This window comes from Amborella trichopoda, chromosome 3 (assembly GCF_054954075.1).
Source record: "Amborella trichopoda isolate Santa Cruz 75 chromosome 3, AtrichopodaSantaCruz75HAP2 v2.0, whole genome shotgun sequence".
NCBI classification, from domain to species: Eukaryota; Viridiplantae; Streptophyta; class Magnoliopsida; order Amborellales; family Amborellaceae; genus Amborella; species Amborella trichopoda.
The window spans coordinates 55,853,580-55,872,325 of NC_142338.1; the positions used below are offsets into that span (position 1 = coordinate 55,853,580).

At 37.1% G+C, this 18,746-nt stretch overlaps 1 protein-coding gene across 9 annotated transcripts; it reads right to left on the reverse strand.

Moving 5' to 3' along the window:
• Positions 1-1,990: 1,990 nt before the first annotated feature.
• On the reverse strand, positions 1,991-7,402 carry WDL1 (WVD2-like 1). 9 transcript variants are annotated; one of them, XM_020664541.2, is made up of 9 exons: positions 7,323-7,402; positions 5,912-6,120; positions 4,996-5,432; positions 4,162-4,235; positions 3,756-3,856; positions 3,569-3,653; positions 3,420-3,491; positions 3,019-3,129; positions 1,991-2,503 (listed from the first exon to the last, which is right to left on the reverse strand). In XM_020664541.2, exons 2-9 carry the CDS (start codon positions 5,953-5,955, stop codon positions 2,186-2,188), a joined length of 1,242 nt encoding a protein of 413 aa, XP_020520200.1. In that variant the 5' UTR covers positions 5,956-6,120; positions 7,323-7,402; the 3' UTR covers positions 1,991-2,185. The 9 variants fall into 9 exon arrangements, with proteins under 9 accessions (XP_020520200.1, XP_020520198.1, XP_088717626.1 ...); XM_020664539.2 differs by having other exon boundaries at positions 4,162-4,325; XM_088861500.1 differs by having other exon boundaries at positions 7,176-7,402.
• Between the last annotated feature and the right edge of the window lie 11,344 nt (positions 7,403-18,746).

Consider the following 18,746-nt stretch of genomic DNA (forward strand, 5'->3'; position numbering starts at 1 on the left):
GAGAGCCCCTCACCGTTTGATCTTAGATCCAACGTCTCAAAGTATTTTATTTTTAGTTTTTTTATATACAAATTGTATGAATATGAAATTTGGTACGTGCTACCTTCTCATTGGGGCGTACTTATAAAAAATATTAAAAATAATTTTTTGATAAAATATAATTATCAAAATACGCCTTGAAACTTTCAAGGGTATTTTTGGTCATTTTATTTCATTGAAAATATTTTTTTTTATTTTTCACTAGTACGAGTTTAATGGACGAATGGACGTCCAAAAGTTGGTGTTAAAATAGTTTATAGAAAATAAAATAGTGTAGAAACGTGACATTGTGATTGGTGCAATCTTAGCCCTCCATTCAAAATAGACGGTTGGATAAGGGGGAGAAGGTTGCAACTTTAAAATGTAGAATTATAGATGCACCTCGAAAATCTATTGGTTAGGTTGTTTTAATGTTGAAAAATCCTCCATTTGATCATCTCAGCATCGAGATGTATGGATATAAAATAAAATAAAAATTGAGTCTAAAAAATAGTGCATCTTGCAACACATTATCTAGACCGTCCATTTTCAAGATTTTCCTATGTTTATAGATCTCCCTGATTTTAACCATTTTTGGAGTTTAAAATTTTCTAATTAGATATGAAAATAGATTTTAAGATAATACTAAGAATTTTTTACAACAAAATTACATGATAAAATTTGGAGGTGCGCTTTAATTGGATTGTTTAAGGTTGCAACCTTTATAGAAACTGCACCATATATATATATATATATATATATATATATATATATATATATATATATATATATATATATATATATATATATATATGAAGATACTACAAAACGCCTAACGGCGAAAATGAACAATGAAACAGTTGTCCAGTAGTGTTTCATTTTTCTTTTTTTTTTACCAATCGAAATGATCTGAAATTTGGAGCGTGTATACATCTTAGTGAAACGTACCTAATAAAAGTATGAATAACATAATTCGCAAAATATAAATTGGCCAAAATACTGTCGTAAATTATCGAAGGCATTTTGATCGATTTATATTTTACAAATTATTTTTTTCATATTTTTATTAAGTACGCCCCACTGAGATAAACATACGCTTTAAATTTTAAGTAATTTGAATATGTAAAAAAAAATGAAAATTAAAATTCTACCGAACGACTGTGATCATGCAATGAAGTTTGAATGGTGATGAAAGTAGACGAGATCACTGATCATTTTCACCCATAGGCATTGACAAGAATTTTCCATATATATATATATATATATATATATATATATATATATATATATATATATATATATTCCATTCTTGGACCGAGACCAAGCCTTCTCCACATAGCCTACATCTCTTTTTGGCACAAATAAGGAAATGACTCAAAAGTAAATGCAACTTTCAGTTAGGGTTGAAATGGGCCAAGCCAGGCCAACGCTGGCCCTAGCCCTAGCCTGGCCATGTTCCCCTAAGGACCGGCCAAGGACCGGCGAGCCCAACCTGGTCTTATCTTGGCCAAAGAGGTCTTGGCCCTGTCAGGGCCGAGCCAGGCTAGATAAAGTTAAAGAACAAAAAAAATTAAAATAAAAAAGAGCAAGACCCCAGGCTTTGCCTAGGCTGGGCCTAATGAGGGCCCGACCCTCAGGTCACATCTTGTGAGCTAGGCCCTAGTAGGGGGACCAGACCGGGCTGGCTGCCACCCCTATGTTTCAGACTCATGCAAGAGATAAAGGCGAACTTCTCAAACACGGAGAACAAGTTTCATACCGCATCAGTTTGGGGCTTCTAATTTCTTTAACGATTACATTGTAAAAAGTGATTATATCGAATTGATGAGTTTTCTTCCCTCCTATTCTTTGGAAACCTTCTTGGCTTATTTTAAGGTCCAATGTTCAGCAACCTCTTCCACAACGCAACTTTGCATAAACACATTTATTTTAAAAAAAATGTTACTTAAAATTAATCCCCAAAATGAAAATGTAAGCAAAACAGACTAAACTCGTTTGTATAAATTATACATGATTTACATCTTATATATATGTCACACAATCCACTGCCAAAAGCCCATCAAAAGTTAAGCACAGAAGCCAGAGAAACTTCAGCCAATAATACAAAGGAAACCAGCAAATGACAAAAGCGCCAACCTCCATAAAATCATTAGTCCAGGGTCATGTTTCATGACCGCACAGTGACATCCTTTGCACCTGCAATATCAACATTTCCTTTCACTGTCCTCTTCAAAGAGAGAGATTTCATGCTATCCCTCGCTGTTTTAGCTCCTCCATCCCTGAGTTTAGCAGCAATGTTAATGTTGGAGTTGCTGATCCGGTCTTTGCTGACCTCTAGCAAAGCTCCATTGCTTCTCTGATTACCAAGACTATATCGACCACCTCGCTCACAAGGTCCTTTGGGATCACAATGAGATAAATCGCTATGACCATCGCAGCTTTTACGCCTTCCAAGCTTGGGTGACTTAGCACGCGTTGGAGGAGGCTGCATGAAATAATGGACTCAGAATTTTAAGCCTACAAGGAAGAAACCATGCGTGCATGACTGCAGTAATTGAATAAATAGTAATACACTAGCACCAAAAACTATCAGCATGTATAAAATAGTAAAAATTCTTTCCTATGATTTCATCAAAATGCAATGATGAAAATGATATGTTGAATATCACAATATACCAGCAATCCTAGACCACAATAGTGCCGGTTCATTTTGCCCATTATAACAAATATCCCATCAAACAAGACCGCAAACAGGTGCTGGAAAGTTGCTTATTGACATTTGGCGAAGATGGGTGGATTTGGAAGTCAACTATTGTAGGATCTAATTAATTGCAGCAAGGACCATTTCCCGAAAAGATGGGCCCTTTAGTTAAATAAATTACAGGAAAGCTCCACATCAATTTAAATCACATAACAAATGCCAGAGTTCTTACAATTACTGCAAGAAAACAAGCTTAAAAGAAGATTTTATGATGCACAACAACAAAGCCATAAAAATACCTTCTTAAGTTCAACTTTTGGGGGTGGTCCCTCATGATAAAAGCTTGGCATAGGCGATGCTTTGAATGTCATGCTCTTTCTGAGTAGCTTGAGGGCAGCCTCTTGTTCCTCCTGAACAGAAAGTTCCAGTTAAATTTACCACACTGGTTTCAGATTCTAACCCATATTTCGTCATCCTCACATCAATTATTGCATAGTCAATTGCTAATTTGGTTCTTATTGTATGTTCTTTTCAAATTTTAAAAGGAAATTAACCAAATGTAGCATCATAAGTGAGGTCATAATTCTTCCCTTGCGAAACAAAGATTACTAGTTTCAGTTAAAATGACATGGAAAACACAAACAAAGAGACTGGCAATTTATGAATAGGCAATCCCAAATACAAAAGTTATGCTAAATACCTTGCACTTGGCTTCAACTTGACTTTTTTCAGCCTCCTGAGCATGGTGCTTTTCTTCTAATTTGGAGTAAAACTAACAAGGCATTGCCACATCTTAATTTCAGCATGTAAAATAGATGAACTCGACAAAACTTATAAATGCAAACTCACCTCTTTTCGCTTTTCTGCACGCTCACTGCATCTAAACTTGGGAGCACTTGCCCGAATTTTCATTGTACGAACTGATACTGCAGTCCTGTATCATGTTAAGAAGAGTCCAACAAGTATAAAAACCAGAATACAAATTTTGGAAATTGTAGTAAACAATAAGGAAGCAATGTGGGTGAATCAAGGATACGAAGATGCCACTGAGCAGGCGTCTTCTTCATCATAAGGCTTCATATTCTCTGAATGAAATTGCTTCCTTAGTGAAGAAGGTGAGGAAGCCCCTGTTGATGGCTGCATCACAATTGCCAAGTGCAAATACCATTTGAACAATATGCATTCCAAAGAGATACAGATAATAATCAAGAACTCTCCCTGTGGGCTTAAAAATCGGCAGACCACTTCTTAAGTTTATATAAATCATGTCTTAATAACAAGCATGGCAGAATGGCTTTCCAAGTCAATAAAGATTTAAAATTAGTAAAATCACAGAACCTACACTGAGAATATACCATAAGATTCAACTCAAAAATGGTTCGTTTGATTATTGAAAGAAAGACGTCCACATAAGAGATAATTATCGTGGAATTAATTTATACCTGGAACTTCTTCAGAATTACTGGACTGGTTGCATTTGCATGTCTATTTGCAGATACAGGAGAAATTTCAGGTCCTGGCCGAGTACCATTCAGAGCACGTTTGTCAGTTGCCAAGGTAAATGGTTGGGGAACAGTGCAGTTGGATCTTCCATTTCCAGCATTGACTAAAAAGTGCACAACAACATAACCAATTGATAAGATACGGAAAAAATCACCATCTCCAGACTTCTCCATTGCTGTTTTTTGCTTCTTCATTTTTTATAGGTTAACCAGTGAATAGTAGGTAGAAATGTTCTGAAACTTGGTTTGGGCCTCGGCAAATTGCCCAAACATACAAAAGAAAATGTAAAAAAAATTATACCATAATTAAAATAAGCATAAACTAAAATATATATTAGAAATCAAAAGTCTATAAAAGATGAAAAAAGTATATAAAAGATAGATTATTAAAAAAATAGATTTATACTCTGAAATATTTCAGAAAAACAAAAACGGAAAAAACAAATTAGGTCATGTACTAAGAAAACTTCCCAAATCATCATAAAAATCATATACAAACAAATTTCTAAATCATATAAAATATTGATTTTTTATAAAATTTATGATTAGAGTTCTTAATAAGGGTGAGTTGGCACTGGGCCTCGCATTGACCATAGGCCGAGGCCCAGTCACTCAGCTGAGTTCGAGTCAACTCGGCTGAAATTCTGAAAATTGGTAAGTAGGAATGGAACCCAACATGTCACATTGTGGCTATGAAACCCTGACCAACCAGGCCTAGGTTCACTCCATTGTATTTTTTGCATAATACAGCCCCAAAATAAATAAATGTATTACCTTTAAGAGGAGAATTCATCTTTTGGGGATCCTTTGATTTCCTAGATTCACATTTGGCATCAGGACTTTTCTCGGGTGTTTTAGCTGGAAGTTCCATGTTTTCCACCAGGGAAACCTCTGGCTTGATCTCTTCAGCAGGTTCCTCCTGATCACGATTTTTAACATTACAAACATCGACAACCTTAATTACATCATCGGTATAGCAGACTTTGACTTCAATATCATTTGATTCGATGGATTGTTCTGGATTTGGAGCAAATAGAAGCTCATTATTACATGCGACTTTGGCCTTCCCCTCATCTGGGTCTTCAGGTTCACTTTCTCTTGGGGAAAATTGATCAGAAGAAAGACCATTAGTATCAAGTATGACACCATTCGGTTCCATGTACTGCTCAAGTTTTTCGAAACTCGGAACATCAATTTCCCTTCCCATAACACTGCAAACAGAAAATATAAATTCGAATGTCACAACCAATTTTAAGTATATGATCAATCACCTGAATACAAAGCAGTATTTGATACCGATCATCATCATTATCTGAGCCTTATCCCAAATATTTCAGCTCATAATTTGATACCAATAAAAAATAAAAACCATCGTGAAGCATTACCAAAAAAAAAGAAACAGAGTGTTCATCTTTTAATTCCTTTGCAAATTATTATTTTTGTGGCACCCAAAGTCCACTCCAGACTATTAGCAAAAGTCCTGAAGTATCAAAAAGCAGCTCATTTCAGACAGCCCATTCCGATTGAAACCTGTAATGAAGTTATTTATGTGACCTATTAATGCTGACCCATCTTACCTAATTGGCTAATATGTGAAAATGATTCCTTTGATTGTGGTTTGAGCTATCCTAGAAAACCATTGTGAGACACATTACTATACAGGTGTTAAAGAAACATAAGTAACCCATACCCATGGCTTTCTCTTTCTTGTTTTGATGTTGATAACCGGACCATGTTGTTTTTCAATATGAATCTAGCAACATTGGACCCAGATGATTTGGGTAAAATGATCCTTTCACAAAGAAACCAATGCTTCTTACCCTGGGAAACTCCTTACTTTATCATTTGCCAATGCTCAGACTCAAAGAGAGCAGGTCTAGTCTCTATCAAGTACCACAGCTAATTTCACAAATAAGAAACATTGGAATATTCAAAACAACAAAAAAAAGAATTAAACCAATTCTCTACACAAAAGAAAAGCAACTATAACTGGAAATCTCTTGTTTACAGATCCACTGAGATAAACAAATGGAAAAGGCATTTGGTAAAGGAATCACAAAATAAAGTACTGGTCTCGAAAGTAGAAACCTTTGTAGTGGGCAAAGAATCCCTGCAAAACTTCGGGAAATTCAAATATTAATTTTCAGATAAAAAAGGAGCAGGTTGAAGCACCAAGAAATTTTGAAAAATAAAATTAAACTAATGGAAATAAACGGACATGGCAATAAGCTAAATCATTATAGATAAACAAAAAAAGTAAATGAAAAAAAAACTTGCATAGCTGTTGATTAACATAAATCAATAAAATGACAATAATCCATCACAAGAAATGTACAATGGCTTATTTCGCCAGAGCAAATGCATCATTTTTCAATATGATACAGAATACAGTACAGTTTAAGATCTCCAATGTGCTAATCTTCTAAATGCATTTACATAAATAGAATTCTGATAAAACCAACAAAAAGTAACAATTGAAACATCATGTATTCAGTGTAGACAAAAAGAGAATGCAGCCCATGTAATTGTAAAAGCAAACTTGTGAACTCATTCAGCATAAAATAAAATAAAATAATAATAATATAAAAATAAAAATAAAAAAGTAGATCAGTTTACACCAAAATAAGAAAATGAAACACAAGTGGAAAATAAGAAAAATGTACCACATAATGAATCAATAATCTGTCCAAATTTCTCAAAAATCCTTAATCCACTGATAGAGGTTACTGATACAGGAGGATATAAAAAAACGCCACAAAGAAGCGCAATAAATTATAAATTTCATGGCTAAACAAAATGCAGGCAATGGCAAGGGAAAAATATCAAACTACCAAAGCATTCACCAACTGATTATCACAAACAAAGAAAATGCAGCATCATCAACCAAAAAACCTCCTGCATTCACCATTTTTATGAAACAAGCACAACGCAAAACTCGAGTAAAAATATCATACGAGTTTGTTCCCAATTTAGCATGGAGAAGAATCCCAATTTCGTATGAAGAAGAACACCATGCATAACAAAGAGAACTCCATTAGAATGAATGTATCAGATAAGAAAGAGAGATATGAAAGAATGGTAAAGCAAAAGAGGAAAAATACCTTAAAAACTCTGCAAATATCTAGGGTTTTGAGATGAACACCAGGACAAAAGCGAGCCGTGTAAGGTTTCCGACAAGAGCGCCGAAAAACCCTAAATAGGAAGAGTATTTATAGGGAGACGAAATATAGGGCCGAAAATTTTGAAGCCCCACAAAAAAAGCGGGGCCACGAGGTCTCGGGTTCGAATCACCGGCGAGATACAATTGTTGCCCCGTCTTATCACTACAATCGACGCTTTATCCGCCGCTGAAGGACGCTTTTTCTATGTTTTAGAGAATGACAAAAATAGTCTCAGTCTTTTCTTTAAATGACTCGTGTACCCTTTCTGAAATTGAAATTGGTTCTCTCCTTACGAATTATTTTCTTAGAGTCCTTTTTTTGTGAAGGATAACTTGCAAAAAGTATATGGAAAAATTTATTATAAATTAATTTTTTTCTAAAGTTTTTTATTTTTATGAACGTTAAATTTTAATTCGACATCAAGTTATGACACCATAACCGAACAATCCAGGTCTAGAGGACATTCAAGTCATTTCCTTGGGTAAAATACAATGATGTAAATTCCAAATATGGTAGTTTGGGATTTTGATGGAACTTCGGTGCATACTCAGGCATATTTATTCATTCCAATGTGGTCCTCCAAATAATCATTTTAAATATAGAATTTCCATCGCATATTTATTCATTCCAATGTGGTCCTCCAAAGAATCATTTTAAATATAGAATTTCCATTTGGTTTAAAGGTCAATAATCTTGATCACTATGATCATGATTTTATAGAAACAATGGATTTCTAGAATTTCAATCTAAATTTTAAAGGCCGATATTCTCAATCGTTACAATTATGATTTTATGGAAACAATAGGTATTTAAAATTTCAATCTAAATTTCAAAGGGCAATAACCTCGATAATCATGATTATGAATTTGTAGAAACAACATATTTTTATTATTTTTTTCAAAGATCGTAGATTTTCGATTCTTTGCATATCATCAAATTTACACAATTTTTTGAGCTAGGAAATTATAAAATCAACCCTGATTATCCTTAAAGGGAGGGTGTTTTTGTCATTTTCTAGGATGGGGCATTTTAGACATTTATTTAAACGTGGGCACTGAAGCCATTTTCTACCATTTTATTCCGTAATTTCCGGTGTCGGTTGGTGTCACGGAAGTACGTGCGAGAGGGCGTCAACCCAATAATTGCCTGGCCTTCTCATATTTTCTTGTTTTAAGGCTATTTTAAAAAACGCCCTACGTATTCGGTGAATATCCAAAATGGCCCTATTTTAATTTAACTGCGGTTCGGTGTTTATTTTTCTGCGGGCTTAGTCACTCAACTCCGCCCATGAAAAACATAAATCATGGATGTTGGATACTTGAAATGAAGGTGTAATTCGCATACGGATGCATATGTAGCTGTAGAGGTAAGATGTGTCTTTAAATTTTAGCATGATATATAATTTTGATGTAAAATGTTCTTAGGATTATCTCAAAATTTATTTTTATATTTAATTATAAAATTTTAAATTTAAAAAATAATTAAAATCAAGTAGATCTATAAACATATAAAATCTTGAAAATGGATGATGTAGATAATATGTTTTAAAATGCACTATTTCTGATTCTTAAAATCTTTTTATTTTTCATGGTCATACATCTGGATGTCGAGATAATTAATCAAAGGGCTTTTCAACATTAAAACGACCTTTTTCGATGATTTTTTTAGGTGCATCCGTCGCTCCACATTATAAAGTTGCAACCTTATATAAACTTTTTCCTTGAAATAATTATATCATAATGGAAATCATTATATCCTAAATGGAAAAAGGTTGATATCGAAATGGAAGGAAGTTCATTTCTACAATTGACTAAATCCTATAGACATACCTTTTTAATTTTGGCTAATGGAATTTTCATAAACATGTAAACCTGAATTATAGAGAAAACACGAGTCTAATACAGAGTAAGCAATAGTCTAAAAACTATCAAATCTGCCAAGACCTACTCAAATGATCGCATCTTATAAGCATTTGTCAGTTTGAGCTCATCCCAATAAATATAGATTTTAGGATAAATTATAAAAAAAATCCAAGACAACACTCTTTATGCAACTTACCCCCAACCTAACTATCTTTCTCATTTTTTTCCCTAAAACAACTTTCTATGCAGATACCCCCAAAGGAAAAAGTTCATTTTTTTAGACATAAATGCCATTCCCGTATACAAAAATCATTTTGGCCATATTTGATATTAACTTTTGGACCCCAATAACACATTATCGGAGCGCATCATCACATTGTCAGAGCGCACCATCGTATTACCGGAGCGTACACGTGCCGGACCACTCTAAGACAACTACCAAACCAAAACTGAATACTGCCAGACCACCCTTTACATAGTCCCAGAGTCATGGAATCCAATAATATCTACTGCTAGACTGCCCTTGGCAACTGCCGAACCGCCCTTTGCAACAGTCGGACACACTTTACACACCAAAGCCCTACTATCGGACCGCACTGTACATAATGCCGAAGCCCTACTGCCGGACAGCATTTACACAGTGCTAGAGCCCCTATTTTGGTGGGATAGAGGAGAGAGAAGAATGGGTAAGGTAAAAGTAAGGGATGATAGTTTAGGCATTTTTTTATTTTTTTATTTGTTTTGGGGGATAATTGCATAAAAAGTATATTTTGGAGAAAAAAGTGACAGAAAAAGTTAGGTTGGGGGTAAGTTGCATAAAAAGTGTGGTCATGGGGTTTTTTTTGTAACTTTCCTTAAATTCTAAGTAAAAAACATGAACTAGACCCAAAATAGGTGAGACAATCAATTACCATGGTCAGACTAAGCAAGATCTCGGACATGAGCCAAAGGCTAAACTAAGTCAATGACATAGGTCACGTCGCTAGGTTTAGAAGGCCTAGTGATGCAATGTCTGTCCTTGTGTTTATATGTGCAAATTTTGATAGAGCAACTGTAACCTCTACCTTGTTTTCCCGTTTAAAATTTTCGATCAGTGGTAGATAAAAGGGTCCCTGTCAAATTGTAATCTAGATGCGAGACTGGCCACAAGACCACTCCCGTACAGATTATTGGCAGTGACGGCACATGAAATAGCGAAATTGGAAATTCACATAGAAAGTTTGAAAGAGGGGTTTTCGAAACAAATAGAGGAAATTTGATAAAATGTTTTAGACATAGACAAAAAATGAAAAGAAAGAAAACAAGAGGGGTGAACCTCAAGCCATGCCCCCATGCCCGACACCTATAGTCGATTTCAGTTTATAATCGAGCTCAGTAAACTTTTTCGGTCCCTCGAAGTCTATCGAGGATAGGAGGTTGATATCAACTAAGTTTTAGAGTTTCAAAGTTGTTGGGATTATGATTCATAAACATTAGGATCAAGGGTTTAGTATACTGGGATTTGGGGCTCAGGGGCGGTATTGGGTGCGGCAGAGTTTCAGCTCCAATTCGGGATTTTCAAGATACCAAAATGTGGGGTGAAACTCTAATTATAGACAAGGTTCTATCCAACATTGTTACAAAACCATGATTCAATTTGGGCCATCCATTTCCAGCACCATTGGTGGCCACCTTGGTGTTGCTACCATCAACACCAAAGCCTGGCGCCAATCAATCATTCAAAATTGAGTCGTTAGTTCTAACGTGGGTGAGCATCATTACAAATTGTGTAATGAGTTACCCCTCCATTAATGAAACAATATCATTCGAGCAGTGACGTGGAGTTAGGGGTGTCGGATGGCCAACGACACTGGTGACGACACTAGGCATCGCTACCAGCAGCACTTGTTATGGATTGCTTGATGCATTGTTGGTCATGATGCCTGGTGTTGGCACCCTCACCATTGAGATAATCATTGCTAGCTTCGGCCACAGTTTGAGATATGACACTTGCCGACAATTTGAGTTAATGATTATGGGGCATTGTTGGTCATGATATCAGGCATAGCAACCCTCGTTGTCGAGGCGATTACACTTCTTCCTGCCGCATTCCAAGGTCTAAAGTTTGTAGAAAATTTGAGCTAATGATGTTAGGGCATTGTTGTTCATGGCTCCTGCCATGGCCACACCCATCACTAAGGTAATTGTGCTTCTATAAACAATGTTGGGGCATTGTTGTTCATGGCTGCCGTCTTAGCGTGGCCACCCCCGTCATGGAGGTAATCATGCTTCTTCCAACCGCATTCTGAGGCCTGATGTTCAGCTTACAAGCTTGTAAATTGAGTCACATACTTCGTGACAATGCTAGTCATGGCGACAGGCGCTTGCCGCCCCCCCCGCATTGTTGTTCATGGCTGCCGTCTTAGCGTGGCCACCCCCGTCATGGAGGTAATCATGCTTCTTCCAACCGCATTCTGAGGCCTGATGTTCAGCTTACAAGCTTGTAAATTGAGTCACATACTTCGTGACAATGCTAGTCATGGCGACAGGCGCTTGCCGCCCCCCCCGCATTGTTGTTCATGGCTGCCGTCTTAGCGTGGCCACCCCCGTCATGGAGGTAATCATGCTTCTTCCAACCGCATTCTGAGGCCTGATGTTCAGCTTACAAGCTTGTAAATTGAGTCACATACTTCGTGACAATGCTAGTCATGGCGACAGGCGCTTGCCGCCCCCCCCCCCCCCCCCCCCTACCCCCCCGACACCAAGGCAATCATGCTTTCTTCCACCTGCATTCTGGGGTTTGATGTCCGGCTTGCAAGCATTTAACTTGAGCCACAAATTTATTAACATGGCTTGCCCAACTTTGGCATTGGGACCCCATAACATGTCTCTATGGCCCATACAATGGTGTGATCACCCCCAGAGTTGGCGTTGCTAGTAATGTCAATGGCTTTTAGAGGCATTGGTCCTCCCAACTCTGGTGTTGGGACCCCTATCGCCTATTTTTGTACTGATTTGGGCATCCCGATTATGGGGTTGCTACCCCTAGAGCTGGCACCATGGAACTGGCTTTTGGAAGCTAGATGGGCCATCTAAGACGGTCTCTTCTAGATTGTCTGCTGCACTGGGGTAGTTCTTGACTTGTTGGGAGTTCTTGTTGAAGTTCAGGGCATGATTTTCGGGCCAAATTGTGGACCCCATGAGGTTTCGTAGGGCTTGAATTATAGTGTGCGGGTTTTCCTAGGGTTTATGGTGACTAGTATGAGGTTTATGAAGTTTCAAGATTCCCTAGTTTTATGGAATTTCTTCAACCGATAATGGAGTGTCTACACCCTGTCAAAATGACAGGTTATGGAATCTTTTGAAATTTTCCAAATCTTTTTGGGTGTTATTGAGATAGATTTGAATGGCTGTTTTTACCTTGTTTTTTATCAATCCAAATCTAGGAGTCCTAATCGCAAATTAATTCAAAGTTATAGTCCTAATTGGATTTGTGCCCTAATTGAAGCCCATATAAAACCCCTAGTCTCCCTTGACGCGTAACCTAAAAATCCTAGATAAATTATTAGAGATTAGTTAGAAAATCCCTTGGGTTGGAACAAACCCTAAAGGCCCTATATACATGAAACGTTAGAAAAACCCCAAGTGATATAGCCATTATCCAATTCTCAAAACCCTATTTCTTTTTAATATTTAGAATACTAATTCATTAGCCTTGGGAAGTCATTGCGCTAAGCAACCAACCCTTAGGATGTCTGATGTTTTTTTACCCAAAGAACTAATCAGATTGTTGTGAGCAGAAAGAATGGGTCATGCTTTGGAAAAAGATATATGTTTTGGAGACATTCCATATGTATTTCTCATTCAAGCAAAATTTTACAATTCAAGATGTTGGCACTTCAATCATTAGTCTATTCCGAATGACCAACCTCGAGTGCCTGGTGAGAGAGGCCAAATTCTAAGTAAGTTTTTGTTTCTTTAGATCATTTTATTTTCCTACTTTAATGGTTTCTTTTATGGATTTTGCGTGATCTCAAGTTGTCTCCATCGACGGTTCTCAAAAGTGGGCTAATCTTTCCATATTAGGATCTAACTTTTAACAGTAATTTAACTAAACCCCCTCAATCTTTATTGATTTTAAATTTTAACAGTTTAAAGCATAAAGTTGAGGAGATTTCATTTGTGATGTTTTCAGATTTCGATGTAAACAAATCCAAAATGGCCATGAGGAATTTTTAGGATTTAGAAGTTTACAAACATCAATGATAAACAATCAATGTAAGGCACACCTACCCTATCAGAAGAAGTTGTTATGATGTTAGAAACCCCTATTACACATTTAAAATCTAATTCTAACCCTAATTATGGAGTTTAAAGCTCAAAAAATTATGCATATCGAGCATATGTATAAAACAATTGAAATGCTTGAAAATGGACGGTCTAGATAATTTATTAAGTTTTAGGATTGAAATCTTTTGTTTTTCCAATATTCATACAAGGATGATCGATAGACGGTTTTCAAGCATCAAAACAATATTTTTAGTAGTTTTTTGAGGTACACCTCACTTTTATGGCATAAGATTGATACGCTGATATAACTTTTCTTCAATAACCTAACTCATGATGTGATGGAACTCATGCCCTCATCAAGGATATGGAGTAGAAAGGCACATTAGAATTCGTGTAGCCGATCTTAATTAATTAAAAAAAAAACTATAACGATGATACATACTCGTAATGGAACTCTAAAAACAACCGTTATTTAATACAAAAATTGTAGATCTCATAGGCTTAACCCCGCCCCGCCGCAAAGGAGCAAGAGCGCACGTCCTCTGAATTGGCTCTGATCTACAATGTAGAAAAGGACGGTTTTATCCATGAAAAGGTTCCCTCGTAAAATTGAGAGATGAAGGGTAGTTCCCATAATTCGAAAAGGTTTGATGGCATTTTTATTTGTTTGGCCCTCGAAGGGCAAAATGTACACAAGGCGATGGTGGCGGGGCCCACGTTTGAATTCAAATTTCTCAACGAAGAAAAGGATGGTAATTGAGAAGGGAGTGGGGAAGGTGAGTGGAGTAAAAGAAGGGAGGTGTGGGGTCCATGGATTGCCGTTTGAATGAATAGGCTTGAGCGGGAAGGGATATTAGTGGGCCCCTTTTGCTATTGAGTACGTGCGATGGATCATGAGAGGGCCCACCACTCTCTCTCTCTCTCTCTCAAGGATTTTGCTTTTTCAAAATTCACTTGCCCTCTTTGCTTTTTCAAAATTCACCTTGCCCTTTTTCAAAATACACATGGGTACCTCTCCCTCTACACTCCAAAAAGCACGATAGGGCTGGCAATGGGCCGGGCAACCTGCCCTGGCCCAGCCCAGCCCAGCCCAGCCCGTACTCAGGACAGGCGAGGTCTAGGCTGAACCGGTTTTGCTCGTCACGGCCCTTTTTTTCCTTTTTTCTTTTTTGCTCTCTTTATTTGTATTTTTACCAAACCCAACCCTAATAGGGCTAGGGCCAGGGCTCGCCTAGCCCAAGCAGGGTCCATTATCCCCCTTACTTGACACATGCGGGCCTCTCTCGAAATTGACAAGTGGGCCTCTCTCTCTCTCTCTCTAGATTAAAATTTGTGGAAATTGGGTTAGTTGTATGGTTAGGTTTGAATGCAAGGCAAGCCACATTGAAAGCATATCCATTAGGGCTAGAAAACTAGTTTAAAGGAATGAAAGCGCACTATTACCTTTTGACAATCACTAACAATTCCCAACTCGTTTTCACACTTTTTTTTATGCTCGTGTCTCTTGCAACTCGATACCATGTCGGGTTCGTGGCGAGCAATTATTGGAATCCTCCTCATAAACAAAATAAAGCAAAAATTTAACTATAATCAGTAAAACAATGTCCAATTTAAAGCATTCAACAACTACAAATTAAGATTTTGGCCAATTTAAAGCACTCAACAACTACAAAACAGAATTTTGTCATTTTTCATGCCATTGCTAGTCCAAGTCAACTTACCACATACTTGTCCTGATTTTCCCGGGCTTTGCCAATTCAAGTTCCTTCTCTTACTCTTTGAAGTGGGTTAATCCAAACTCCAAAGGATTCATTTCTTAAACATTATGCAAGATTATAAATCCTAGGAACAAAGACGACGGTTTATTAAAAACAACCGCAGAGAGCGCTGGCTATGGGCTAGGTGACCCGGCCCGACCCGATTAAATAGGGCCTAGGCCACAAAATGTGGCACGAGAGCCGTGCTGGGCCAAGGCCACAATAGGGGCCAGCCCAATTTGGCCCGAAGTGGCCCCCTTTTTTAAAGTATGTAATGAGACTAGTTATCTTTGGCACAAAGTGGTCACAAATCGATCTTGATCATTGGATGTGAAATTGAGTGGTGGTTGCATTTATTTCATTGATCAAGCTCAAAGTCCAAAAGAAATTTTATTGAACTTTGTGAGACATCCAAGCTATCAGATTTAACATTGGATAGTTATGAATAATTGCAACCTCCTTGTACACAATCCCCTTTTTTTTGTTTTTTGTTTTACCAGCCAGGACCTTGTCGGGCATTGGCATAGGGCCTCTTTGGCCCCGTTCAAACTAGGGCAGCTTGGGCAGGTCAAGGGAAGGCCCTATGAGCAACAATCTGGGTCAGGGTCCATGTTTTGAACCCAACGACTCATGTTCAGGTCTAAATGACTTGAAGCCAACCTAGCTCGGGGTCTAGGCTCAGGTCGGGCATGGACTCTATCGGGTTGAGTCGAGTTCGACCCAACATAACATATATCAATATATGTACTACATAATATGTAAAAATTATTTTTTTATTTTAAAAAAATTTCTAGAGCTAGATTCGGGTGAAATCTAGTTTGGTTGAGGTCAACCTAGACCTGATCCATTGTCACCCCTAGCATGCCCGGCCCAAGGCCGGCCTATAATAGGTGTTTGAAATTTTTTAAAAAAATCAGATTGGCCATCCAACCACCACCAAGCTTGTGTTCGATCACCAAATGGCTGATTTGGACTGATCTGAATCAATGATCGAGAGATTAATATTAAAAAAAATAACAAGAAAAATAAAAGAAGGGCTATGAGTTACTATTTAAATAGTAATAACCTTTAAAAAGCTAAAAAAGAAAAAAATGATAAAAGAAGGGGCTTTAGGGCGAGTGCCGGTGTGGTACTGGTTCGCCCCGGTCCAGTCTCAATTTCCAACCCAAATAAGGCGATTTCCCATCTGCGATATTTAGAAAGTTGGCTTTAAATTTCGCATATAGAACATTTAAACGAACAGGATGGCAAAACTTAGAAAACTTTAAAAATCCAACGCTCGAGCAAGGATCAGTTGAACAAGAAAGAGAGAGAGAGAGAGAGAGATTTCTTAAAGATAACAGGGGCAGAGACCCTCCAACGTTAGTAGGTGGGGTTTTAAAATCTCCCGCCGTCTGCATTTGAAAGACTTTTTGAAATAGGAAGCGAAAAGGAAGGACCACCAGTTGTGGTTCCTAGAATAAAGAGTAAAAGGGCACATAACTTTCAACACCTTTATTTTTAGTACCGCGTGAAACCACTTCGAATGCTGCTCGTATGTTTTTAATGACAAAAAGCTGAGTTCAATTTTGTTGCCTTCCAATCCCACTTCACCTACCCCACAAAAAAAAAAAAACAAAAAAATAAAAAAAAAATAAAAAAAAAATTGAATTTGTTAAGAAAGAAAGAAAGAAGAAAATTGCATATTGACTATGGAGATAGAGGCCAACTCACAAATACTTTAGGTCCTCTTTTGTCGCGTTGTGAAACAATATAGACTTGGTGTACAATTCATGCGATTCATGGGACACCCATGTAGGCATGGGCCCTGATGCACCCTAGCCAATCTACACAAGCACAAGTATACAAGTTGCCCACTCTCTTCACCTCTCCAATGTCTTTTTCTTTTTTGTGTTTTTTTTTTGGCCTTCTTACTTTATTTGGAAGATAGGTACATCACCCTCAAAAATGGTGTTGCGAATTAGGGGTTAAGGGGGTGGATGCCTCGACATAACATTCCAATATTAACATATTCACAAAAAAAAAAAAGAAAAAAAAAACAAACACGTACATCAAGCATCATCTTTTCTACAATGAGATGGTGTTGGGTTTGTCCGCTGGATAGTTTCTATACCCACAGCTGTTAGATGTCAAGTTGTCAACAAAGATGAACAAGATGGTGTTTGGTTGGAGAATTGTCCCGTGGCGAATTGGTTTTTGTGATCCTGATCGAAACTGATCGAGGACCGGTCTGGGTTGCCGGTCCTACTCCTAGACATGACATTCATCAAGTTCATTTGATCATAAGCTCATTTCTTGTTTGGCGTGTGCTTTGAATTGATTGAATTTTGAGTAATTGAACAATAAGCACCTAGATTTGAATATGGTACTACCATCTTAGGACATTTGTTTGTTCAGGCAATTTCAGGTATATATTCAAGTTTTCTGTTTTTCCCAACACCATGGCTACAATTGGTAGGTTGGGTTCATACATTTTGGATCTTAAACGCCCGGAGAGGGTTTTGCCCAAGAGAGCAAATGTACAATTTACTTTTATATGAGCATTAATTTCATCATCATTATCAAAGCTTTTTTCCAATTAATTGAAGGAGCATTAATCTCTTCAGCTATTTAAATAGTGTTTTCTTAATGCTAAAGAAACAGTTCAGTTGTAAATATGCTTTCAAAGTGTTGCAGTAGTTCATAAGAGGGACGTATCCTACCTAATATATGTGAGAGAGAAAGAGAGAGAGAGTCATTTTCTTTAAGGATTAAGCATTTTACCAAAATTCAACTATGGTTGCATTGGAAATTTTTTAATAACCAAAGCAGTTGAAATCGCATGAACATTCCGTGGAAAGCCCAAAGTCTCCATTTCCTTTATAGCATCAATTCTCATTCAATATCAAATATTTTATAACTTACTAATCTCAAATGATCCTTGAAGGTTCCCCTCCTTTTCCTAAACCCTAAATTTATAAAGAAGACGCCCTATTTTAGCATGCTTTTGTTGTGCACTTTAGATGTATCCCATATTATAACAAGAGCAACACCTAATCGACCAACAAAGTATTTCGAGTTGTGGTGGTCTCCAATATATGATTTTATTCGATGGTTTCTTATAAGAGCAAATCTATAACAAATATCATCGAATTTCATCTCAGGATATTAATGCTTCCCCACTATCCTGAGAAAGAAATCGTCCCTCAAGACAATATTTTCCATTTGCTTCTTCAAGTAAAGCTCAAGCTAAAAGTCTTTTTAAGACCTCAAATTTTAATTTTTGGGATGTAACCAACCTCAAAATAAAAAGATTACCACCAGACTGTTGGCGGGTCCCCAAAAAAATAACATTATGAGATAACATAGATCGTCTGGTTTTCCGACGGTAAAATGTTTAAGAACTCAAATTCAATGTTCCTTTTAAATAATCATCTAAGGATCTTTAGGGTGAATTCCAAAATTTCAGTTTAAAAAAATCCTCTGAAATAGCTCTT

Bases quoted from the DNA above. Each gene is read 5' to 3' on its own strand.
- WDL1 (XM_020664539.2), bottom strand. From the start codon at position 5,955: ATGGTCCGGTTATCAACATCAAAACAAGAAAGAGAAAGCCATGG. The intron at 4,326-4,995 runs GTAATACATTTA...TGCACTTTTTAG, and splicing joins GATGAATTCTCCTCTTAAAG to TCAATGCTGGAAATGGAAGA. The intron at 3,492-3,568 runs GTGAGTTTGCAT...ATGCCTTGTTAG, and splicing joins GTGCAGAAAAGCGAAAAGAG to TTTTACTCCAAATTAGAAGA.